Source organism: Capra hircus, chromosome 19, assembly GCF_001704415.2.
Source record: "Capra hircus breed San Clemente chromosome 19, ASM170441v1, whole genome shotgun sequence".
NCBI classification, from domain to species: domain Eukaryota; kingdom Metazoa; phylum Chordata; class Mammalia; order Artiodactyla; family Bovidae; genus Capra; species Capra hircus.
This window is the reverse complement of record NC_030826.1, coordinates 4,909,738-4,937,235: the sequence shown is the minus strand read 5'-3', so window position 1 is coordinate 4,937,235 and position 27,498 is coordinate 4,909,738. Positions and strand designations below refer to the sequence as shown.

At 37.5% G+C, this 27,498-nt stretch overlaps 1 protein-coding gene across 1 annotated transcript in view; it reads right to left on the bottom strand.

The window, feature by feature from the left end:
* The window catches only part of STXBP4 (syntaxin binding protein 4), a 230,976-nt gene that overhangs the window by 60,619 nt on the left and 142,859 nt on the right, over positions 1 to 27,498 (bottom strand). The window contains exons 14-17 of the mRNA XM_013971768.2: positions 27,122 to 27,298; positions 16,068 to 16,184; positions 15,206 to 15,255; positions 12,943 to 13,076 (exon numbers count right to left, since the gene is read on the bottom strand). Of these exons, the coding sequence (XP_013827222.2) occupies positions 12,943 to 13,076; positions 15,206 to 15,255; positions 16,068 to 16,184; positions 27,122 to 27,298 (478 nt within the window). The remainder of the gene's footprint in view (positions 1 to 12,942; positions 13,077 to 15,205; positions 15,256 to 16,067; positions 16,185 to 27,121; positions 27,299 to 27,498) is intronic.

Genomic DNA, 27,498 nt, shown 5'->3' with positions numbered 1-27,498 from the left:
CAAAGCCTTTGATTGTGTGGATCACAACAAATGGTGGAAAATTCTTCAAGAGATGGGAATACCAGAACATCTTACCTGCCACCTGAGAAATCTGTATGCAGGTCAAGAAGCAACAGTTAGAATGGGACATGGAACAATGGATTGGTTCCAAACTGGGAAAGAGTATGTCAAGGCTGTATACTGTCACCCTGCTTATTTAACTTATACGCAGAGTACATCATGTGAAATGCTGTGATGGATGAAGCACAAGCTGGAGTCACGATTGCCAGGAGAAATATCAATAACCTCAGATATGCAGATGCTACCAACTTTATGGCAGAAACGAAGAGGAATTAAAGAGCCTTGATGAAAGTGAAAGGAGAGTGGAAAACCTGGCTCAAAATTCAATATTCAAAACACAAAAATCATGGCATCTGGTCCCATCCCCCCACCTAGGTTCTACAGGTACAAGAGAGAAGAAGTGATTCTGGGGCTCCTCAAGTTTCACCTGCTTCTCAAACATCCTCAATGTGAGCAGACCCAGCCTCTGTTCTCAATGCCCGATACACATTTACTCAATGAATATTTGTGGAAAGAACTATCTGACATCTATGTGCATATACAATGGATATTTGTGTTTGTTAGATTCATGCATATGAATGGGAATTAATTTCCATAAGAGATCCTAGAAATGAAACTAAAGGGTCCAGGAACATGTACATTTTAGGTTCCTAGAGACACAGACATCTGCTCTCCAAAATTGTGTGAGTGTGCTGGTTTCCGTGGGTACTCACTAACACTGAAGACTGAGTGAGGGACACTGCTAATAACAGCCCTCTGCTGAACAGAAATGGGGCCTCATTAGTTTAAGCTCATACCAAAGTAAGTGATACTGAAACACATATAGTAAATATATTCATTAAACAGATACTATCATAATGAAATATGACTATTTCATGATCACCTACCATGTGCCAGGTACTGTTTTAGGCATTACCTAAATTGTAGTGAACAAGATATCCAAGATTCCTGTTCTCAGGGCATCTCATATTTTAATGGAGGAGACAGAAAGTTAAAAAGAAAATAGAAAAACAGTCTGCTGTCCTAAGGACAGAATAAAATAGGGCAGTGTAACAGAGCTTGGAGGGAGACAGAAGTCTCAACTTAAATGGGTAGTTAGGAAAGACCTTTCTGAGAAGCTGACAATCAGCTGAGGACCGACGATGCAATGAGCTGGATATCCCTCTGTCCAGATGTCCTCTTTGTCTTGTTTAAATATACAAGACCCCCTCCTATCTCAGGCCTTTGCAATTGCTGTCTGGAACACTCTTGCACCAGACATCTATATGGCTTACTTCTCCCTCACAGTGGTGAAATGTCTGTCAAAGTCTTGCAGAGAACTAGTTATACCAATCCATGGGCAATTTCAGTATTTCCATTTTCTATACAAGGTTAGCAAGACCTCCCTTTCCACATACAATGCTGTGTAAAATCTGAGTGCCCTTGAAGCTACTGCTGCTGCTGCTGCTGGTAAGTCGCTTCAGTCGTGTCCGACTCTGTGGGACTCCATAGACGGCAGCCCAACAGGCTCCCCCGTCCCTGGGATTCTCCAGGCAAGAACACTGGAGTGGGTTGCCATTTCTTTCTCCAATGCATGAAAGTGAAAAGTGAAAGGGAAGTCGGTCAGTAGTGTCTGACTCTTTGCAACCCCATGGACTGCAGCCCACCAAGCTACTAGTTAGACATAAATTTCTTTATTATTTCAAGCTTTATATCCATGAAAAAAACTGAGTTGAAGTTTGGTTTCCTATTCAAATTTTACTGTTGAATTAAAGAGTGAAATGTTACTTTTGAATTGTTTTCAGAGGTTTTGGCACATTGTTTTTACACGTTCTCAGTGACTTAATAATGATAAATTACATAAATCTATATCAATAGAAATCTTTCACCACCTTCCAAGGTTTCCAGCTTCCCCTCGCCTAAAAATAGAGGGAAGAAGAGAACAGTTGATCATATCAGAGTAGGCTGCAAGGACAAACTTCTTTTACATAATGACAATGAATGATGAAGATTATAATGACAATGATAATAATGGTGATGTATACTGAGTACCTACCAGATATGAGCCACTTTATAAACATTAACTTTAATCAGCTAGCTAATTCAGTTACATTTTCTGCAATCCTCCCAACAACCTCATGAGCTGATGACATCTCCATTTTCATAGGTGAAGAAATTCAGACTCAGAGAGCGTACAGAACCCCTTTTGGGACTTCTCTGCACAAATATTAGGTCTTAAAGCTGGAATTTGAATTCACGATATGATCTCTTCAGTATACTATTCTGCCTTATACTAGGAAAAATGAATCCAATGAATCTACAAAGATATCATTTAGGGTACAAACAACTAATTTCTAAGTAAAAGCTAATTTCACAATGTTATTTCATTTTATCCTGTAATAAATGAGCTATGATGCTCATCTTTCCATTTTATAAATGGAGCAAAAGTGAAGTCGAGGAATTTACCTAAGATCTTGTCCAAGAAGTAGGCATCTCACGTCAAGTGCTGTATCTACGTTGAGTTTAAGTTTCTTTAGCATTTGGGGGTTATTATAAAAGAAATGAGAAGCACTAGTAGTATTGTATAGTCCCCAAATCTAATCACTTTAATTAGTAAACTTGGTTGGATGAGTTTAGAAGGTCACAAATTTGTGAAAAATATTATTAAAGATTTTAAGTTTTTTTCTTAGGTACATTTATTATCCCCTCTTTATACAATATTTTCTAAACGGTTCCAAAGAGAGCTTTTAATTTTTACTCTGAGGTTTCCATGGTGCTTCAACATTTATTGTACTTAAGGATGCTTTAATTTTAGAAGTAACAAATGTTTGCTCTAAAAAACAAACAAACAAACAAACGATATAGATGTTTTTAATTAAAAGAAAAAGAAAAAAGATGCTCTCCCATTCTGACCTGAGAAAATAACTATATCAACAAGTCAGGTATTCTTCTATGCATGACTAAAAATTATTAAAGCTTCCTGAATCAATGTAATCTGTTGCTGTATTCTGAATATTTGTTACATCATGAAAATCGGTCAATGATTCTAATTAAAATTTAAAAAATGGACTCTAAAACATAATCTCATATTTACAAAGCACTTTATATTTAAAGGGCTTCCCTGGTGGCTCAGATAGTAAAGAATTTGCCTGCAAAGCAGGAGATCTGAGTTGGATCCCTGGGTTGGGAAGATCCCCTGGAGAAGGGAATGCCAACCCACTCTAGTATTCTTGCCTGGAGGATCCCATGGACAGAGGAGCCTGGTGGGCTACAGTCTATGGGGTTGCAAAGAGTCCAACATGACTAAGCCAGTAACACCAACACACTTCTTATATTTTAAAAAGTGCTTCTGTACTAGTACATTTAACCTTTGAAATGACCTTATGAAGGCTGTATCCCAATTTAGAGACAGAAAGCCAAGACTCCAAGAGGTCATCATATTTTTATCTTACTTAGGACGATACTGGATACAGGGTACCTTGCTATTTTATATACTCTCAAGAGAAAAAAAAATCCACCAGTTAATTGTGATGTAATGACTTAACTATACCCCTGTGAGACTCATAGGACTTAATATTAGTAGAAGACCCAGGTTAGGGTTCTGGCATTGTACTTTCCAAGTATGTGGCTTAAGAAAATTATTTCAGTTCTCTGAGCCTTACTCTTTTCATATCTTTTAAAGTAAAAATAACAATGACTATCTCATAGGGTTGTATGAGGACATAGGGATGTAAAATAGTTCTTTTAAACTGTAAAACTGATAGAATTTAAAAAACCTTCTATATCTTTGGTATTATTATTTTAAAATATTTTATCTGTAACAGTAATATTAATAGTCTGTTGTTGAAGGAAGGAACTTCTGGATCTAAAATGAACTATTTTATCATATTAAATAATTATTAAAGCTGTAACTGCACACAACTGCTACTGCTGCTGTGTTTCCTAAGATGAGCTGTTAATACTTTGTCCTCATATGAACTCTGGAGAACACCTATTCCATTAATCTGAAAGAACGCATTCAGTCTGAATGAGGACATTTTCAGGCCTTGAGGGAAAATATTTTTTTCTGCCATCATCTACATTTTGTTCGTCCAGTTATAGGACAGAAACATGAACTACACTTTAGGCATTCTGTTATCATAGTCAGTTCTAACTGTGCCAGGAATTACAGACCTTCATTTCTTGGAAGAGAGCTAATTCCCTACACTCTACCACCTATGTCTTCTGTAGTTGATGAAGTATTCCTATATTTTTTCTGCTTCTGTATTGGAAATCATTTTAAGTTATAGTCTCTTCACCATGTTAGTGCTGAGGTATACAGACATTTACTTAATTAAATCCTATATACTGTGCATTCTGTTAGCCCCTTGACAACTTATTCCTGTCTTGTGGGAGAAATTAGGTCTTGCTTGTCTGGTTTTCCCTGGTGGCTCAGATCATAAAGAACCTGCCTGCAATACAAGAGACTCAGTTTTGATCCCTGGGTCAGGAAGTTCGCCTGGAGAAGGGAACGGCTACCTACTTCAGTATTCTTGTCTGGAGAATTTCATGGACAGAAGAGACTGGCGGGCTACAGTCTAGCCATGCTTTTATGTCTACAGCTGCTGGTAGTATATGTGATTAAAGTATATTTCTGAAATACTGTCCTGGAAATGATTGTCTATGAAGACAAATACCATGTAGAAGCTCTGGGATTGATTTATTGAATATCTGTTCACGTATGCTGAATACGGGAAACAGAGTGGCATCCTGATTTTTAAGACTAACAAACTATACTATGTTTCTTTCCTATGTACCAAACAAGAATAGTTGATGGTTACTACAGATTCAAGAAGATCCCGTGAAGACAGAAACGACAACCCACTCCAGTATTCTTGTCTGGGAAATCCCATGGACAGAGGAGCTGGCGGGCTAGAGTCCAAGGGGCTGCAAAGAGTTGGACATGACTTAGCAAGTAAACAATAACAACAACTATGGATTCGGTATTACTAAATTATCTCAGGACTTCAATTCTCAGAAATTTATTTAACAAAAAGGGCAAAGACCCAACAGTTAATTAATGTGCAGAAGGAGCAGTAGGGAAACATGAGATAGTTTCAGATCCAAAGTAATGACAGGCAGCTGCTTTGGGCCTGTGCACTTTTGGTTACTTATTGACCCAATATCCAACAAATATCAAGTTTAAACATTAATATCAAATTTCAAATGTTCCAAAAAATTATACACACTGACCTACTTCTCTTTTTAAAAGTGAATATTTGTTTCTTGGCCCATGGTACTGCCATCGCCTCTGTCCGTGTGTAATAGGCAACTAGTCTTCCTGCTTTCTTCACTCTTGGTTACTCTTACAGTCCAGTTTCAAACAACTGCCTGGGTGATTTTTTTTTTTAAATGTAGACCAGAAAATGTTATTCCTTCCTGCTTAAAACCATTAATGGCTCCTATGATACTCAAAATAAAATCCAAACTCCTTTTATGGTGTTCAAAGTCCTATATGATCTGGCTCCTTTCTGTATCTCCACCCTTACCTCCTGGCTACTCTTCTGCTTTCTCATATATATCAGATACCCCAGGATTTCTTTTTTAAAATTATTTCTCTCAAATACGTCAAGATTGCTCTTACCTCAAGGCTTTTGTACTTAGTCTAAAAAGCTCTTCCCATACAGGTTTCCTGTTGGCTGGATCTCAGTTCAAATATCATCTCTTCAAAAAGAGTAGCATTACCACATACTCACATTTCCTTACACAACTGGCTTATTATATGTGTAACAGTCATCACTATCTGAAATTGTCGTGTACTTATTTGCTAACTTGTTTGTCCATCTCTGCCCTTACAGTTTGTTTAAACAGTTTGAGAGCAAGGACTTTGTTTATGTTGCTATCAAAGGCCTAGGTCAGGGTTGTGCCCATTGAAGATACCCAATAAATAGTTAATGAAAGAATGAAGTAAAAAAGTCTAAGTGAATCTAAATGATTACCTTCTCTTAAATGATCTATTTTTCTCTCACTTTTTTATTTTTGGAAATTGTACTAGGAAAAAAATTACTTATTTTTCTTGAGGCTAATAATAATTTGCCTTCTTAAAACAAAACTGAATAACTCAAGCATAGCTGATTTTCCAGAAATCACTCAAGATTAAATTTGATATATTCTCTTAATGGAACATTATAGCAGTAACCTACTTTCTTCACTCTGCAACAATACAAGAGAATATGTAAGTTTACCATATTCCTTGAACGGTAAAACACCATGAATATTTACAGTGGTTATTATCTGATTCTGAATAACCAAGTCATTAGAGAATAGGTCAGCCTTAAAAAAAAAGTGAAACTGTCTCTCAAATGGCATCAGAATCATGTAACCTATTTGCTATACATAAAACATTTCCCCCAATTCTAGTAGAAGAAAGATATATTAATAGTATGATTATTTTAGGTGGAAGTAAATACCGTAATGCTCATTCTAAAGAGTATGGCTGATCTTCACCAAATAAGGTATATATATATATATATATCACTTTTCCTTTGATAAATTCTTGTTGGTTAATAAAAATATGTTTTGAAGGAAATAAGGAAAGCAAAGATGAGAGTTTGAGACCCAGAATAAGTAGAATGAGAAGATGAAGATGTTATATCAAGTGTGAGTTTTAGATTCAAAAGAAAAATCATGAAGGCTTTTAAATATTATAGTACCACATTTCCCTTTTTCTCAAAAAGCCTTTTCCCATGTCTAAATAACTTCTAGTTAGCATCAGAATATAAAGACAAAAAGCAGCCATTACTGACATTCTAATTTTAAAAGTCAGAATACTGCTAATTTCAGACAGAAATACTAAATCGAGTCAGGAGTCTTACATAAACAAATATGTGTTGTTAGATGGTCATTGCTTGCTGGGGAAAATTCATCCTTATTTCCAATGGGTTGAGTAAAAACTATATAATTATTCAACAGTTGAACATCCATATTTCTGCTGTTATAAGAAATGCGATGATGAAAGTACTTGTATACACATTTTTATGCACATCACTCATTATTTTCTTTGCAAAAATACCAACAGGTGGAATTATTGGGTTAAATTATATGATCGTTAAAACATTTTTATCTTCAAAAAATTTTTTCAAATAGACATTTTAAAAGGTCTTAATGTATACCACAAAACTGACTCCCAAAATGTTATGTGAAGTTATATTCCCATCTATAGTGGATGAGAATATTTGCTTTCAACTTCAATTGGCAGCAGGCCCAGGTGGCTCCTAAATTGAAAAGATTAAAAAAAAAAAAAGCCTAATATGTGAGTGACTTGAAAAAAGAAGTGTATTTTCTACAGAAATGTTCCTGTACCTTGCTTCATTTTCTCTGGCATCACTTGGGTTCTCAGGGGTGTTTGCACCTTTGCTCCATCTGCCCATATTAATCTTATTGGTCTCAGAAGCCTAAGACTCCAGTTATGATTATAGTTTTACCTTCTGTTTTTTGGTGCAGGGAGGCATTCATTTCTTGGTTTTTTATCTTTTGAACACACACAATTTTAAGCATCATTTCTAAGTGTAGGAACAGAAAGGGGAGGTTTTCGAATGAGACCACCCTACCATCTTGAATCTCAACAGCTATCTCTTATTTTCTTGACAGTGGACTTTTTCATAATCAAATATTTCTATGTATACATATACATACTATTCAACTGTTCATGGGGTTCTCAAGGCAAGAATGATGAAGTGGTTTGTTGTTCCCTTCTCCAGTGGAGCACATTTTGTCAGAACTCTCCACGTGGCTCTACACGGCGTGCTTCATAGTTTCATTGACTCAGACAAAGCTGTGGCTCATGTGATCAGTTTGATTAGCTTTCTGTGATTGCGGTTTTCATTCTGTCTGCCTTCTGATGGAGAAGGATTAAGAGGCTTATGGAAGCTTCCTGATGGGAGAGACTGACTGTGGGAGAAACAGATCAAATTGCCAACATCCATCAGATCATTGAAAAAGCAAGAGAGTTCCAGAAAAACATCTATTTCTGCTTTATTGATTATGCCAAAGCCTTTGACTATGTGTATCACAACAAACAGTAGAAAATTCTTCAAGAGATGGGAATACCAGAACACCTGACATGCCTCCTGAGAAATCTGTATGCAGGTCCAGAAGCAACAGTTAGAACTGGACATGGAACAACAGGCTGGTTCCAAATAGGAAAAGGAGTACGTCAAGGCTGTATGTTGTCACCCTGCTTATTTAACTTATATGCAGAGTACATCATGAGAAATGCTGGGCTGAAGGAAGCACAAGCTGGATTCAAGATTGTTGGGAGAAATAGCAATAACCTCAGATATGCAGATGACATCATCTTTATGGCAGAAAATGAAGAACTTAAGAGCTTCTTGATGAAAGTGAAAGAGAAGAGTGAAAAAGTTGGCTTAAAGCTCAACATTCGGAAAACAAAGATCATGGCATCCAGTCCCATCACTTCATGGGAAATAGACAGGGAAACAATGGAAACAGTGACAGACTTTATTTTCTTGGGCTCCAAAATCACTGCAGATGGTGACTGCAGCCATGAAATTAGAAGACACTTGCTCCTTGGAAGAAAAGCTATGACGAACCTAGACAGCATATTAAAAAGCAGAGACATTATTTTACCAACAAAAGTCCATCTAGTCAAAGCTATGGTTTTTCCAGTATTATGTATGGATGTGACAGTTGGACTATAAAGAAAGCTGAGCACTGAAGAATTGATGCTCTTGAACAGTGTTTTTGGAGAAGACTCTTGAGAGACCCTTGGACTGCAAGGAGATCAAACCAGTCCATCCTAAAGGAAATCAGTCCTGAACATTCACTGGAAGGAGTGATGCTGAAACTCCAATACTCTGGCCACCTGATGCGAAGAACCGACTCACTGGAAAAGACCCTGATGCTGGGAAAGATTGCAGGCAGGAGGAGAAGGGGACAACAGAGGATGAGATGGTTGGATGGCATCACCGACTTGATGGACATGAGTTTGAGTAAACTCCAGGAGTTGGTGATGGACAGTGAGGTCTGGCGTGCTGCAGTCCATGGGGTCACAAAGAGTCAGACACGACTGAGTGACTAAACTGAACTGATACATATACATATTTGTTTATAAGAACTTGAATGAATTGAATGAACGAGTGTCTCTTTATAAAAGTCTTGAATGTACAGAGCTCTTTACTCAGAATTGGTTTTTGCCCTGTTCAAGGTGTGGACCCTCGGCTGCTCTGACACGCAGCCGAGCTGTTGAAGCTGCGAGCTAAGCTCGGGCTGGAGGCTGGCCCACGTGCACTTGCACTGCAGGTACGAGGACAATGCAGCAGTCCGAGGGGAGTGAGTCACGCGCCAGGACCAGAGACGGCTGTGCAGAGCACTGTGGCCGGTGGTGTCAGGTTCCCTTTACATTTATTTCTTTACATACATCTCTTGTGTGACCCCGAGTGTGTCAGGTCTAACGTGTACCTAGGCTGCCTAACGGACCAAGCCCCACTGACCTTCTGCTTGATGCGGAATCCACATAGACCCTGAGGATTTCACCAAATGACACTGACTCACCAAAATATTAGAGTGAAAACAGTCTGTCTACCTCTAGCCAGTCTCTGCATTCACTACCCCTTCAGATTAGCAGGCATTAAGGAGTGCCCTCCGGCCAGGGTTCCCTCCAGTTACTCCCAAATTGCAACTGTTATTCAGCAGAGAGGGCAACGAGACGGACCTTCGTTCTTCTCTTCTCTGTAGCTCTAGTCGTCCTATACTGACGAGCTCTTGGGATCTGCCTGCGCCTGCTAGTGCTTTTGAAGACTCCCCCCTGCTTTTACATCCCGTTTGCCATTTCCATGGGAAGGAAGGGAGAAGCCTGTGCTTATGCTGTCGCTTTACCAGGAAGTCAACAACTTCTCTTTTGATAAAAGACCTCCTATTGGATGCCCAGCCAGCTCCTGCTTCAATGTGCATTTTTCTTAACTAGAACTGACTCTTCCTGCTTTTGTTATAAAATTTTGCTAACCTGAATGTCAATCAAACAAAGATTACACTTTAAAAGATGTAGCTATTTCAAATAAAGACTACACTAAAGCATCACAGCACTGATCATGTAAATATTGATGGAGATCAATGTAAAGACCTCCAGGTGTTCCAGTACTGACTGAAAATGTTTATTAGGTCTTCATGCTGTTTCACTGAAGGTGAACAGAGCAGAGCCGACCTAAGTTTCCTTATAGTTAGCAATAAACAACTGAAAGATAAGATGCCGGTTCAGACGTGTAACCGCAGTTTCCTGTGATGATTACATTCTAACTGAAAATCAATAATAACTTTAAATGTCATATATTAAGCAAAGCTCTCATTTATCACATTTTCAAATGCATCCAAGTTGAATGAAGCTTTAGAAAATTACTTAATTACCATAGAGAAAAAGTATTAATTATTTAAATTAATTACTTTAAATAATAATGTACCAGTGGTACATTATTGATAATGTAAGTGGTACCAGTGGCAGTAACACCAATTTATGGAACATCTTATACTATCAGATCCTTGACATGTATCTTGTGTAATCCTCGATCCTGCCCCTTGAGACATTATGATGTCTGCGTTTCACATGAGGAAACAGGCGAGAGCTTCGGTAACTTGCCTTCTGAGGTTAGCTGACCGACTTGAGAGGCTCTCTGAGGCACCTCAAGGATACATCGAGATTCTGAGGTGCACTGTTTATGTGGATTCCAAGTGCTACTGAACTCTTGGCTGCCTCTATGATGCACAGACTTCTCCACTGCTAGAGGTATTTTTTGGAGAGATGGATGGCCATGTTTGCAATGCTCTAGAAAGCATTCGTGTTCCCTGTAATTCTACATCAGGGGTTCTTAAGTTGGGATTCATAAACACTCTGATAATGGATGAAAAAATGTGTTCAATTGCACATTTCCGGGAAGAGGACTTTCATCAAATTTCAGTGGCGTACAAGATCCAAAAATGGTTTGGAACTGTCCTCTAGACCTCCCTTAGAGACTGCTTTTGAAGTTATAAGACCTAAGAAATCTTAACTTAATTTCTAAGGAAATTCCATAGTATAACTTCCTGGAGTGTACTTAACAAGAAAGTGGAGATAATTACCCAAATGGAAACTTCAAACTGTAACTTGAAATAATCAGATAGCCAGGTCAAAGGAAATGAAGTGGAGGAGCTGAATTATCTACCTCCTGATAGTGATTTTCTCCTTTGCATTACAGATAGAAAAAGCTACTGCTTAAAGAGAAAGAAAAATGAGCTGATTTTATCTGAATTATCACACTTAAAAGATAAGTTATATGTAATTACAAAAGTGCTGGGAAATATGCAAACATTAGCAACTGTATTTCTAAATAAGAAGACAACATAGAAACTATTTACTAGTTTTAAACAGCAGAGTAGGTATAATTCTATTAACAGATAAAAAGTGTAGATGTAATTCTTTTCATCCAAAGAAGTGCTTAACTTCAAAAAATTTCTTTGAATAATCATGTTTGACAAATATAAAGGTTAATGGTAGCAAGGTATTAAAATGAATGCTTGTAATGTCCACAGGGCTATGTCTGTGCAGGTGTTTCTCTGCTGTTGCCACCCTCACTTAAAAACGTCTGACATAAAATTCTGATCATACACATAATACATTAGTAGTGGTTATTTTCATCCCCCCTAAAAACACAGAATTTCTCCACATAAAGAGTTCTTACAGGGTTTCTGAAATACGTTTAATTAAAAAACATGTAGTAGTTTAATCAAAATTATAAAAACATGCTCACTACAAAAATTTAGCAGATACTCTTAGAAGCATGGATTCTAATCCTCTACAGCATTGTTTTAAAGTTAAATGTTACTTTGAAGGAAGAGTCTTGAATATTACCTAATTACTAAATCGAAGTCCTGGCTAGTAGATGACTTACTACATTAATATTTGGTTTGCTTACCATTTTAATACTTGATTAAAACAGATTTTTTCTTTTGTAAATTTTTGTAATTCTTTAGCATATTAACATAGTCTTTTGCTACGTGTGTGTGTGTGTATCTGGTCCCTAGCATAGAGATTACGAGTACAAACTAGAGGAACAGTGGAATGTAAAAGGCCAATACAAAGACAACTGGCAGACAGACTGAAAGCAAGGAAAGAGACAGAGAACAAACAATAAACAGGAAGTTCAAATATATGTTGGGGAAAAAAGTGCCTGGAGATAGGAAGAGGGAAGGATGGCAATGTCCAATACTGAGGCTTTCCCCAAGGATCTCCTTGTCAGCGGGGAGGTCACGAGAGCAATGGAGGCATCCAGTGGCAGAACACGCAGCTCCTGGAGAGAGTGTTCCCTCAGCTCTGAAGAGCTCTTCTGCAGCCCTGTAACTAATTACCCTGCTGGCTGCCCCAGGGTTTGCTCCCAATTTTCTCTGGTTGTGATCCGGGGGTTTTTCATAGTTACATTTAATGTTTCAGCAGCTTTGTCATTCATCTTCATTGTGTTCTAGGGTCTTTTGCTCAGTTGGGCCTTACCTTCAATCTTATTCCATCTGTTCTATACTATTAAAAAATCCCTCAAGGTTGATTCCACCCTTCCAGGTCTCCAGTGCTGTTTTAGATTTATTTTTGTAATTTATTATACCATTTCAAAGAGACTTTAAATGGAAGTAGAGGTAAAAAAAAAAAAATGTTAATCATCTATCTTCTGCTGGAAGTCATTTTGAGCACTTAAAATAAAACAAATATTCTCCTCCTACAACTGGTTGCATTAAACCTTTTAAGGTTTTTATCAAAGAGCTATCAATTTCACCATAGGCAAACCAATACATTTCACAAGAGTAAATGACCAAATGTGAAATTTTCTTCTTTTGTTTAGCTAAATAAGTGATTTTTAAAAGAGTGAAAACGTATAGAAAACTTACAATCCATATCAAGTATGGCACGGACAGATTTAACAAGTTCCTTAGACTCAAGTGCCAGTGTTGCTGGGATGTTGTGTCCATTCTTTCCCAACGGCGTGAGGGATGTCTGGGAAGCTAAGAGAGCTCTTCTTTCACTATGAGGGCAAGAAAATAAAGCTGAACTTATTACATAATGAAGAATATCTATCTTTGCTAAATCTGAATTCTTATTAGTTATAAAATTGAACAAAATTTCTGATTTCTGAGAACGCTGTATTCTTTATTTTTTTAATATAAATTTATTTATTTTAATTGAAGGTTAATTACTTCACAATATTGTATTGGTTTTGCCATACATCAACATGAATCCACCACAGGCAGAACGTGTTCCCCATCCTAAACTCCCCTTCCTCCTCCCTCCCCGTCCATCCCTCTGGGCTGTATTCTTATAGTCATAAACTGAAATGATGTTCATAAAATAATCTTTGTTTTCAACTCTTCAATACATAATAAATAGGGATATTTAAAATACTAGGTTGACCTTATGTATAAGGAGAAGGAATAGAAGGACAGCTCCTCCTAAATCACTGTTTGGCTTACATGATGCAGCCTTTTATTAAGTCTTGTAGACATTTAAATTAAACACTTAAACATAAATTCATTAAACAGACATTTACTACTACCTTGACTCATTGGAAAAGACCCTGATGCTGGGAGGGATTGGGGGCAGGAGAAGAAGGGGACAACAGAGGATGAGATGGCTGGATGGCATCACCGACTCAATGGACATGAGTTTGGGTGAACTCTGGGAGCTGTGATGGACAGGGAGGCCTGGCGTGCTATGACTCATGGGGTCACAAAGAGCTGGACACGACTGAGCGACTGAACTGAACTGAACTGAACTAGTAATATTAAATATAAATTCTACTACTAAATTTGCTACTGATATTATCTCTTAAATTATCTCTTCCGTTTGCTGTCCCTAAATCTAAAACAGCCTAGAGCATTTATACCACTTTTAAAAAATGCAAATTTCACCTGAAATGCACGCATTCTGATACAATTAAAATGCAAGGTTTTATTTTTAACATTATGTTAAAACTTTTACTTGAAAAGAGACAATTTTAAACCGACGACAAAGGCATCATTACTTATAATCCATCTTCCTAGGCAAGACAGCATTAATTCACAAGGAAAAACTAAAGCATTAATTCTCAAATTCAAATACAGAGCCTTTCTGTGTAGAATACCAAGGCCAATATCCACTACAGAAGATACAGTGTATTAAATAGACTGAAACAAATTTTACTCCTGTTTAACTTTTCAAGCTGTGGTAAAAAGCTGCTTAAGGTTATTTTTGTTTTGTTTTGTTTTTTTTAAATGATATAAAGTTGATTTACAATACTGAATAACTTCCAAGTGTAAAGCAAAGTGATTCAGTTATATATATATTAATGTTGCTTTTTAAAGTTACCTTTGTTCCATGAATCTGCAAGAGCAGACTCTGGCTTTTAAAAGGTCATTTTTAATACCAAAACTTTTGAATTATTATTCAAGGCCACAATGAAACCTTGGGTGGTAGAAGTCGGGGTCATGTCTAAACCATAAAAGGAGAATTAATTGCTGAATATTTTAACATCTTTACTGAAAATAATCATCATGTAATTCACATAATTATCTTACATCATAAGCAGCATGTTGCTATTGTTGTTGTTTGGTCACTAAGTTGTGTCTACCTCTTTTGTGACCCCATGGACTGTAGCCTGTCAGGCTCCTCTGTCCACAGGATCCTCAGGCAAGAATACTGGAGCGGGTTGCTATTTCCTTCTCCAGGGGATCTTCCTGACCCAGGGATCGAACTCGAGTCTTCTGCATTGGCAAGCGGATTCTTTAAAGCTGAGCCACCAGGGAAGCCCCATAAGCAGCACCATAAGCAGTGAAATCCGATGACAACAGATAACAACAAAAACATCAGATTTCACTTGAAGAAATATTACAGTAAAATCAGTTAAAAGGTATACCACCATAGGCGATTTTCTGAATTCAAAAATGCTATGTGGAAACCTAAAATCCAATGAATCATCTTTATTTACTGAACCGCTACTTTCACAGTGAAGGGTGGAGTTTCCCTATGTTTCTTCAAGCACATGTTGCTAGAAGTAGAAGTATATTGCTATTAGCATCCTTTATAGAAGGGAAAAATTGCTTTGACTATCTCAAGGCTATAAGAGATTTTTAGCATTTTAGCCACAAGTATCAGATGAAAGCACTTCAATTTTCTTACCTTAAATTTGACAAAGGTGCAGAATTATCAGAAAATACATCTTGAATAGCCTAGAGACAAACAAAACAGTAAAGGCAATATGTAACTTTGATAGCTTTTTAAAATGCTTTTTCTTGTTTAAATAATATTTATAACCCCTCCACCCATATTATTAGAAAGGTATTTTTGTTATATGCAGAAAAATCAGTTACATTAACATACAATTCTCAGAATTATAATACACAGACCTATTTCTGTAAGGGTATTTATTAATTAATGTTTACTTAGTATCAAAAGTTTTAAGAAAGTTTTCATTAAAACATAGCATATATTAAGGATCATATAACTCTATCTCAATCATTTCTCTTAATCTGTATGTAGTTAGTCTTTTTATTATCTAAGCAATTTAAAATCTTGAGAGTCGCTTGGACTGCAAGGAGATCAAACCAGTCAATTCTAAAGGAAATTAGTCCTGAATATTCATCAAAAGGACTGATGCTAAAGCTGAAACTCCAATACTTTGCCCACCTGATGTGAAGAACTGACTCACTGGAAAAGACCCTGAGGCTGGGAAAGACTGAAGGTAGGAGGAGAAGGGGACGACAGAGGATGAGATGGTTGGATGACGTCACCGACTCGATGGACATGAGTTTGAGTAAGCTCCAGAAGTTGGTTATGGACAGGGAGGCCTGGTGTGCAGCTGTCCTTGGGGTCACAAAGAGTCAGACACGACTGAGTGACTGAAGTGAACTGAAGTCAGCATTGCTATTTTGAGCCCAGGGAAGGTTTCACTAGCCAACAAACACCATGACATTTATCTATATGTCAGTTGTCTACACATTTCTTAAAAATGGACATAAAGTGATGTAACAGGAAAATTTACCTCTACAAAATGGAGAAGCTTCTCAGTGGATGCCTCAAAAGTTTTCCGAGCCATTTCTGATTTTCGCAATTGGCAGTCCAGTACTGTGATTCTCTTTCTTAACTCCTGAACACTTTCCTGGAGAGAAATATCAAAAGGGATTTTCTCTTATTGCATATATCTTTTGATTTGGAGGGGGACTTAACTAATTGCAATATTTTTAAGTTAAACTGCACAGGGATGCTGCAAATTTTATAATATAAGCTACATATAACTTTACTGACAAAGCTTAACATTGTACCAGCTGTCAGGGTTCCAATTCAGTTTCTACAGAGCAAGCACTGAAGCAAATTTGAAGTTGAAGGGAACTACATTGATAAATGGCACACTAGACAAGTATAAAATTGATTATATATTACACACAGGAGGGAGTAACTACTACTTTATTAGTCTTTTTACAATAAGAAAATATTAATAATAAAGCAGGAAAAGCATATGAATCAATTGCTTTCAGATTTTGGGCAACAGGCAGTGAAAGATCAGGATTCTGGAGAGATTAAAAACACGAAAGTTAAGCTCCATGACTGGCCTTTTGTCTAAAGTCTGCAAAACATGGCATAGGGAAAGAGGGTCTAAAAAGAAGATAGGGTTTTACTGACCTGAGGAAATAAAAATTGAAATTTAGAGATGGCTAAACCTGTGGGGCATAGTAGAAGAGAAGAGGAAACTACACAAAATAAAAGCTGTGAAACTACACCTAAGTATCTCTTGGTCTTCAGCAGGATTCTAAGCTCTGCATATGCACAGCCAGGCATTAAAAGGCTGGCCCACTATGGTGGAATGTAAGCTAAACAGAGGTTCTGAAGTTTACATCTGGCTGTAAGTCACTGGTGTTCGACCAATTAGAGAAGAGAAGCTTAACTGAACACCCTGGGTCCTCAATTGAGACCACAGTAAGACTACACCTTAGGAATAGAGCTATGCTAACCCTAAAGGGGCTTTCCACGTGGGGCTAGGGGTAGGGAATCTGCCTGCCAATACAAGAGGTACAAGAGACGCAGGTTTGATCCCTGGGTTGGAAGATCCCCTGGAGTAGGGAATGGCAACCCACTACAGTATTCTTGCCTGGAAAATTCATGGACAGAGGACCCGGGCAGGCCCCAGTCCATGGGGCTGCAAAGAGTTGGATGTGACTGAGCATACACATATAACTCTATTGACTGCTACAGTAAAATCATTTTAGCTAGCTTATGGTGGCTTTTTTTGGACAACATGGCTTACCAGATGCTGACAGAAACCCCTGTTAGTGTGGCACAATCCAACATGCTGAAGATATACATACATACTTAATACAGCATAACCGAATTCGAAGCTGAGCTGGCGGAGAAGTAAAAGAATGCTGTGAACAGTAAAGGAATTTCATGAAGACGTGCAACAGCATTGCTGCCTGAATCCACTGAAGTGAGAGTACAGCGGAGCACAACTTTATTTCAGGGTATTTGCTGATGACTGGCGGCCTCTAGTCTGGGGTTTCATCAGGCACAAACAGGAGAACTTTAATGGGTAAATTAGGGAGAAACAAACCTCTTGATTTTGGCTCTGGTGAAAGGTAGACCTCAGTGCATCACTCATGCAGGTTAGAGATCAGGATTTATATTACTTATGTGGTCTGTACATTCATAAGCTGAAAATTTAGTTTAAATTAGTCCCTGACTGGTAAAAGCAAACACAAACTTTCTTTAGTGGGTTAATTTCTAAATTCAGATATCAAAGAATTCCTATATTTAATGTATCAAAAGATCATGGCCTCAGTAAATAAGCTACTATGGATAAAAAGTCAGCTGAAGGAGACAAATTATACAATCAGACCTACAGAGAAGGCAGATACTGAAGTGACTGAATACAGAATATAGTTAGAGTTGGACTATTAAGAAAGCTGAGCGCAGAAGAATTGATGCTTTTGAACTGTGTTATTGGAGAAGACTCTTGAGAATCCCTTGGACAGCAAGGAGATCCAACCAGTCCATCCTAAAGGAAATCAATCCTGGATGTTCATTGGAAGGACTGATGTTGAAGCTGAAACTCCAATATTTTGGTCACCTGATGCGAAGAGCTGACTCATTTAAAAAGACCCTGATGTTCAGAAAGACTGAAGGCAGGAGGAGAAGGGGACTACAGATGAGATGGTTGGATGGCATCACCGACTCAATAGACATGAGTTTCGGTAAACCCCGGTTTTGGTGATGGACAGGGAGGCCTGGAGTGCTGCAGTCCATGGGGTCACAAAGAATCAGACATGACTGAGCGACTGGACTGAACTGATGTTCAATATGTTTTAAAAACTAAGAATTTAAAGCATAATAAAGAGACAAGATACTATCAAAATAGATCCAGATGAAGTAAAAAAATCAAACTTAGAAATAAAAATGCAGTGCTTACTTAGGCAGCACATATACTAAAATTGGAACAATACAGAGATTAGCATGGCCCCTGCACAAGAATGATACATGAATTTATGAAGCATTCCATATTTTTCACTCTTTGACATAAATCACAGCAAGATCATCTTTGACTCACCTCCTAGAGTAATGGAAATAAAAACAAAAATAAACAAATGGGACCTAATTAAACTTAAAAGCTTTTGCATAGCAAAGGAAATAATAAATAAGATTAAAAGACAAGCCTCAGAATGGGAGAAAATAATTGCAAACAAAGCTACTGACAAAGGATTAATCTCCAAAATATACAAGCAGCTCATACAGCTCAATATCAGAAAAATAAACAACCCAATCAAAAAACTGACAAGAGGCCTAAGCAGACATTTCTCCAAAGAAGACATACAGATGGCCAATAAATACATGAAAAGATGCTCAACACTGCACATTACTAGAGAAATGCAAAACAAAAATACAATATCACTTCACACCAGTCAGAATCATTGTCAGTTCAGTTGTTCAGTCGTGTCCGACTCTTTGCGACCCCATGGACCACAGCATGCCAGGCCTCCCTGTCCATCACCAACTCCCAGTGCTTACTCAAACTCATGTTCATCAAATTGGTGATGACATCCAACCATCTCATCCTCTGTCGTCCCCTTCTCCTCCTGCCCTCAATCTTTCCCAGCATCAGGGTCTTTTCAAAAGAGTCAGCTCTTCGCATCAGATGGCCAAAGTATTAGAGTTGCAGCTTTAGCATCACTCCTTCCAGTGAATATTCAGGACTGATTTCCTTTAGGGTGGACTGGTTGCATCTCCTTGCAGTCCAAGGGATTCTCAAGAGTCTTCTCCAACACTACAGTTCAAAAGCATCAATTCTTTGGCTCTCAGCTTTCTGTATAGTTCAACTCTCACATCCATACACGACTACTGGAAAAACCATAGCTTTGACTGGACAGACCTTTGTTGGCAAATGTCTCTGCTTTTTAATATGCTGTCTAGGTTGGTCATAGCTTTTCTTCCAAGGAGCAAGCAGTGTCTTTTAATCAGAATAGCCATCAACAAAAAAATTACAAAAAATAAATACTGGAAGTGATGTGGAGAAAAGAGAACCTTATTGCACTGTTGGTGGGAATTTAAATTGATACGGCCACTATGGAGAATAGTATGGAGATTTAACAAACTAGGAATAAAATTACCATACGACCCACCAATCTCACTACTGAGCATAAATCCTGAGAAAACTACAATTCAAAAAGACACATGCACCCCAAAGTTAACTGCAGCACTATTGACAATAGCCAGGACATGGAAGCAACCTAGATGTCCATCAACAGAAAAATGGGTAAAGAAGTTGTATGTATGTATGTATATAAATCTATGTACATGTATATAGACATATACAATGGAATATTACTCGGCCATAAAAAGGAATGAATTTGAGTCAGCTGTAGTGAGACTGATGAACCTAGAGCCTGTTATACAGTTTGAAGTCACAAAAAGAAAAACAAATATCGTATATTAATGCATGTATGTGGAATCTAGAAAAATGGTACTGAAGAAGATGTTTAGAGAGGAGAAATGGAGGCAAACGTAGGGAATGGCCTGGTGGACACAGCAGGGGAAGGAGCGGGCAGGGCGAGCCGAGCGCGCAGCACTGACTCGCGTGCACTGTCAGGTGAGAAGCGGATAAGCAGCAGGACGCTGCTGTGCAGCACAGAGAGCGAGCCTGGTGCTCTGCGACGACCTACAGGGGCGGGACGGTGGGGGAAGGAGGCTTAGGAGGGAAGGACCACAGGTATAACTGCAACTGATTTGTGCTAATGTACAGCAGAAACCACCACAGCATTGTAAAGCAAGTATCCTTCAACTTAAAAAAAGGCGGTAATAATTAGAAACTCAGCTAATGTGTTTACTATCCAACACATTAAGATAAATTGAAAAGAGAACAGGTGAACTAGAAGACAGAGGTAAATAAACTTCTTATAATAGAGCAGAAAAATAAAAATGGAAAATATGAAAAGAGAAGAGGTAAGGAAAAAATATCCAGAAGATCTAGCATATATCCAATATAAATTAGATAGGAGAGACAAGAAATAATGAAAGAGAAATAGGTCAGGATAACAGCTTAAGGTTTTGCAGAAACAGTGAAAGACACTGTTATTCAGATCAGGAAGCTCATTCCTTGAATCGCAAGCATATAAATAAAGATAGCTTAATACATGGCTGACCATAGTCAAACTTCTGACCACTTAAGATAAAATCACCTAAAAAGAAACAACACACTGCAAACAAATAACAGACTGAAATCTGATATCACAACCATGGAACAAAAACATTAAAGAAACTCTGTGCCAGTTTAACATCCGAAATGCTACACTTCAAGAACAAGAGTTAATAAATATGTTTCCAAACAAACAAAAATAAATTTCATTACAACAGATCCTATCTTTGAAAGATGAATTTCTAAATGCTGTACTTCAGGAAAAAAGAAAGCAATTCAAGCAAGTTCTGAAATGCAAGAATGTTGAACAAAGAAAATGATAAACTTGGAGGTCTATCTAAACAAAGATTCACAGCACAAAAGAAATTGTAATAATATCTAAATTATGAAGTCAAGAAATAACTAAAATACTTACAAAATATTAATTAAATAGCAAGAGACTATTGGATTTGTGTAGTAAAGTCATTACAGTATTTACAAGTAGAATGATAGTGATTAGTTTTATAATTTAAGTTAAAATAGAACACTAACATTGCTATTACAAAATAATCATTAAAATTAGAAACCAAGTGTCTAACTTCGAAACCAGCATGAAAGTGAAAGTTGCTTAGTCATGTCCGACTCTTTGAGACCCCAAGGACCGCAGCCTGCCAGGCTCCTCTGTCCATGGAATTCTAAAGGCCAGAATATTGGCATGGGTAGCCATTCCCTTCGCCAGGGGATCTTCCCAACCCAGGGATTGAACCCTGGTCTCCCACATTGCAGGTGGATTCTTTGTCACCTGAGCCACCTGCAAGTGAAAGCAGCATAGTAAAATAAATTAAATGGGAGTGGGGGAACATAGGAAAACTCTGACCCAGTCCAAACAAAAGGGGCGAGAGGGAGGTAAGAAATGACAACTAGAAAACATGGGACAAATAAAATGCAGAAAATAAAAGGGCAGAAATTAAGCCAAGTACGTTAGTGAATAAGAATGTAAATGGAAAGATCTTTCCCATTAAAGGTCAAAAATTAGTAAAATGGGGAAAAAAACCAATTACCTGTTGTTTACCTGTTGTTATATTTTATTTTACAATTAAAATATAAGGACAGGGACTTCCCTGGTGGTCCAATGGTTAAAATCAGCCTTGCAGTGCAGGAGGTGCAGGTTTGATCTCTTGGAGAACTAAGATCCCATATACTGTGCGGTAACGAAGTCCATGCTCCACAACGAAAAGCCTGTATGCTGCGATTACTGAAGCCCCTGTGCCGAAACTACTGAGCCTGTGTGCCCCAACTACAGAGTGCATGCACCGCAATGAAAGCTTCTGCATGACACAACTAGGACCTGATGCAGCCCATCTAATAAATGGATCATATAAGGACTAATAGAGTTTTTGCCAAGAGAACACACTGGTCATAACAAACACCCTCTTCCAACAATGCAAGAGAAGACTCTAGAGATGGATATCACTGGATGGTCAATATTGAAATCAGACTGATTATATTCTTTGCAGCCAAAGATGGAGACGCTCTATACAGTCAAAAAAACCAGGAGCTGACTGTGGCTCAGATCATGAACTCCTTAGTCAAATTCAGGCTTAAACTGAAGAAAGTAGGGAAAACCACTAGAACTTTCAAGTATGACCTAAATCAAATCCTTTACGATTATACTGTGGAAGTGAGAAATAGATTCAAGGGATTATATCTGATAGACAGGGTGCCTGAAGAACTATGGATGGAGGTTCATGACATTGTACAGGAGACAGGGATCAAGATCATCCTAAGAAAAAGAAATGAAAAAAAGCAAAATGGTTATCTGAGGAGGCCTTACAAATAGCTGTGAAAAGAAGAGAAGCCAAAAGCGAAGGAGAAAAGCAAAGATATAGGCATCTGAATGCAGAGTTCCAGAGAACAGCAAGGAGAGATAAGAAAGCCTTCCTCAGCCATCAATGCAAAGAAACAGAGGTAAACAATACAATGGGAAAGACTAGAGATCTCTTCAAGAAATTAGAGATACCAAGAAAACATTTCATGCAAAGATGGGCTCGATAAAGGACAGAAATGGTATGGACTGAACAGAAGCAGAAGATATTAAGAAGAGGTGGCAAGAATACCCAGAAGAAGTGTACAAAAAAGATCTTCACAACCCGCATAATCACAATGGTGTGATCACTCACCTAGAGCCAGGCATCCTGGAATGTGAAGTCAAGTGGGCCTTAGAAAGCATCACTACAAATAAAGCTAGTGGAGGTGATAGAATTCCAGTTAAGCTATTTCAAATCCTAAAAGATGATGCTATGAAAGTGCTGCATTTAATATGCCAGCAAATTTGGAAAACTCAGCAGTGGCCACCGGACTGGAAAAGGTCAGTTCTCATTACAATTCCAAAGAAAGGGAATGCTAAAGAATGTTCAAACTATCCACAATTGCACTCATCTCACATGCTAGCAAAGTAATGTTCAAAATTCTCCAAGTCAGGCTTCAACAGTATGTGAACTGTGAACTTCCAGATGTTCAAGCTGGATTCAGAAAAGGCAGAGGAAACAGAGAACAAATTGCCAACATCCGTTGGATCATTGAGAAACCAAGAGAGTTCCAGAAAAACATCTGCTCCTGCTTCATTGACTATACTGAAGTCTTTGACTGTGTAGATCACAACAAACTGTGGAAAATTCTTAAAGAAATGTGTATACCAGACCACCTGACCTGCCTCCTGAGAAATGTGTATGCAGGTCCAGAAGCAACAGTTAGAAATGGACATGGAACGACAGACTGGTTCTAAATCGGGAAAGGAGTACATCAAGGCTGTATATTGTCACCCTGCTTATTTAACTTATATGTGGAGTACATCATGAGAAACGCTGGGCTGGATGAAGCACAGGTGGAATCAAGACTGCCGGGAGAAATATCAATAACCTCAGATATGCAGATGACACCACCCTTGATGAAAGGGTGCCTCTTGATGAAAGTGAAGGAGGAGAGTGAAAAAGTTGGCTGAAAGCTCAACATTCAGAAAACGAAGATCATGGCATCTGGTCCCATCACTTCATGGCAAATAGATGGGGAAACAGTGGAAATAGCGGCTGACTTTATTTTTCTGGGCTCCAAAATCACTGCAGATAGTGATTGCAGCCATGAAATTAAAAGATGCTTACTCCTTGGAAGGAAAGTTATGACCAACCTAGACAGCATATTAAAAATGACCACCTGATGAGAAGAGCTGATTCATTTGAAAAGACCCTGATGCTGGGAAAGATTGAGGGCAGGAGGAGAAGGGGACGACAGAGGATAAGATGGTTGGATGGCATCACCGATTCGATGCACATGGGTTTGAGTGGATTCCGGGAGTTGGTGATGGACAGGGAGGCCTGGCATGCTGCAGTTCACGGGGTTGCAGAGAGTCAGACACGACTGAGCAACTGAACTGAACTGAACTAATAATCTGAGTCTAAAATATACATAAAAGATCAAAGGATTATGTAGCCACCACACATGTAAAGAAAAAGAACTAGACAGGGTCATCAGATCAAGATTTAGAGTAAAAGAGGCTTTTGAATTGAAAGGGACTGGGATAGTTTATCATTCATTTAGAAAAAGAAAGAAAGAATGGAATGGACCCCTATCTCATACAATGACATAAAACCATGACAGAAGGATCAAATTTTAAAAACTTTTGGAGACAAATATAAAAACAGTCTCGAGAATGGAGGGACTTCTAGAAAGACACATGAAGGAAAAGACCGATTAATTGGATTATATGAAAATAACTGGTTCATTTCACCTTAGGGTGCAAAGGCAAGCATAAATTCAGGAGAAGATTTTTATAACATGAAAAAGAAGAAACATTTCACATAGAAACACAAATGCCTAATAAATGCATAAATATTAGCTCAACTGGCTATCTAGGACAAGAGGCAAAGCCCTGGCTTACTGCATTTGGTGGTGTAAATAATCTTACCATGGCTCATTTCAAGCTAACCACCTGATGTCATTGAACACAGAGTTAAGATCAGTTTAAATACTTTCAAACACAATTGGCATTGCCTAATGGTAATTAGTAAAGCTGATCATACAATCATCACTCAACCTACCAATTCCACTCTAGTGTGAACAAAAGAGAACTGCTACACATCTGGAATAGGATATATATACAAAACTTTTTAGCGACGTTGTTCATAAAAGAAGAAAACTGAAACAGTTGTACTGTCTATCAAATACAGTATGGACAAGTATACTGTAGTATATCCACTCAATGGAATACAAAAAAGCAATGAAAAGACATGAACTAGCTATAAACTTCAAATAAATAAATCACAAATACAACATTTTGAGTGAAAAAAACACAAGTCGGAATAATAAAAGTAGTATGTTTTCTACTCATATGAAGCTGACAAACAGGTAAAATTCAACAGTACGTTGTTCAGGGATATGTGCATGCATGCTTAAGTGCTCAGCCATGTCCAACTCTTTGTAACCCCATGGACTGTGTTCCACCCGGCTCCTCTGTCCTTGGGATTCCCCAGGCAAGAATACTGGAGTGGGTAGCCATTCTCTTCTGCTGGGGATCTTCCTGACCCAGGGATCAAACCCAGGTCTCCTGCATTGTGGGTGGATTCCTTATTGTCTGAGCCACCAGTGAAGACTAAGGGATATATATACACGGGTAGTAAAATAATCAAGAAAATGGTCAAGATTAACTCTAGGAAAGTGGTTTTATGGGATGAAATTGGAAAGGGACATTGTGGCTCTTCAAATATATTAGTAAATTTTTATTTCTTAAGCTGAAGGAAAAAATAAATAAAAAGGGAGCTAAGTAAACACAGAGATAATAAAAGGGAAAACTTGTAAGAAAAATATTTATTGTTATAAAAATAATGTTTTAAAAATGAATATCTGAATTCTGTAATATTTTGGCCAGTATCTCTTCAAGCAATCTCAAACAATTAAAAAAAAAGTTTCCTTCTCTTTCTCCACTGGTGTTGGGGTTGGAAAATGTTGAGATGTTCATCTCTAACATCTCTTGGGAAAAAAAAAAAAAGATTACTTTCAGACACGGGCTAATGGCTTAGTTTAGGATTTTGTTCTCTTAACAAAATTTTGTTCCTCGGAATGGCATGAGACACCATTATGCTAAAAAAGAGAACTGAATTAATTATATTACCACAAAACTTAGGACAAAAATGTTCTTCAGCTAGGAGCTGAAATAGAGAATAGCAAATAACCTACGCTTTAAAAAATTGAATAATTTCATATGAATTCCTTAAATGTTATATTATTTAAAAAGAAAGTATTTTTAAAGACTTGATTATCCCTCTCAAAATAAATCAAGTTATTATTTAAAAAGTACTTTTAATATTTTGATAATCCCACCAATATTTTCAGAATCATGCTAAGTTACTCACATGAAATAAGCATAGATCTCTGATTTCAGAACATAAACCTAGGTCAAGAATAATAAATATATGCAACATTCCTTAGTATTTCTGCCATGTAAAGTATTGCTCCCCCTTGGCCTTATGGTATTATCAATGGGTGACAGGAACATCAGACTTCTTCTGGAACTCATTTAAATGGCAAATGTGAAAAACGTATCTCTTAGATAATCACAGAAAATTTCAGATTTTCTTCTGTATCTTGCTTTTCTAAAACTAGTTTCATTTCCACTTGGTATATTTAAAGTATTTAACTCTTTTATGTTTAAATAAATAAATGTAAAATTTTCAAATTTGTTTTATGTTCTTTTGAAAGATGACTGGATTAGAGACATAAATACTATTATGGTTAGAAATAAATTCTAGGATGTTATAAAATATCTATTTCAATTTATTTAATTTTCTACCTTATTTCAGTGAAAAAAAGTATATATGTCTATTACAGTTTTTGAAGACCATTCAATGAATATAGTATATATAATGTTTTACAAAATCACATAATAAAAAAATTCACATTAAAAGAAAGGTCACATTGTCTTCTGAAAAGCATTCAGTATTTTGCTACTGAAATTGAAACCTGCTTAACTCAACCTCAAGTTTCTTTCTCTTAATTAACTTAGGCCTTTGGCAAAAAATTATTTAACTTTCACACTTCCTCAAGTGCTCTAAACAAAGAGTAAAACAGAATTAAAAGACAAATTAGCAAGTTTAGGGAAAAAGGAGGAAACCAATGTAATGGGACTTAATGCTTGAGTTGTACAATGTTGACCAGTGACCCAAATAAATTTGGGGCACATACTTTCCCATCCGAAAGCTATCTGGATAAAGGGAGGATCATAACCCTCACATTACCCCCACCATGACACATCATCCTACCACTGAATAACAGAAGACAAACACTGACCTAGTTTAGAAGTGCAGATGAAAAAAAAAAATGAAAACAGGATACATAGCTACGGCAAGGAAACCATGGTAACCAGAAAAGAGAACTGTTTTGCTTACTTTATTTTGGTCAGAATAATCAGCAAGCTGAGCCTTCAGCTCTGCAATCTCAGCCTCTAACAGACGGATCACTTCCTCGTAATCCATTTCCATTCCCTGTGCCTGGCTCTGTGCAGCTTCGGCAAGATGAAGCCGACTTCGCAGGGCTCTTGTTTCTTCGACCACAGCTTTGGCTTCCTAAATAGTAAAAAAAATAATGTCATTGAAGAAAAGAATGTAAAAATAGTAGCGGTTTAAACAAAATATTTTCTTCCTTCTAGGAGTTATAATTCAAAACATGAATCAATGTACTTATATTTTTCACATCTCAATTTGAAAACTAATATTCATGTTATTTAATTAAGGTCATGCGTGACCTTACTTTTCCTTGATTTCTT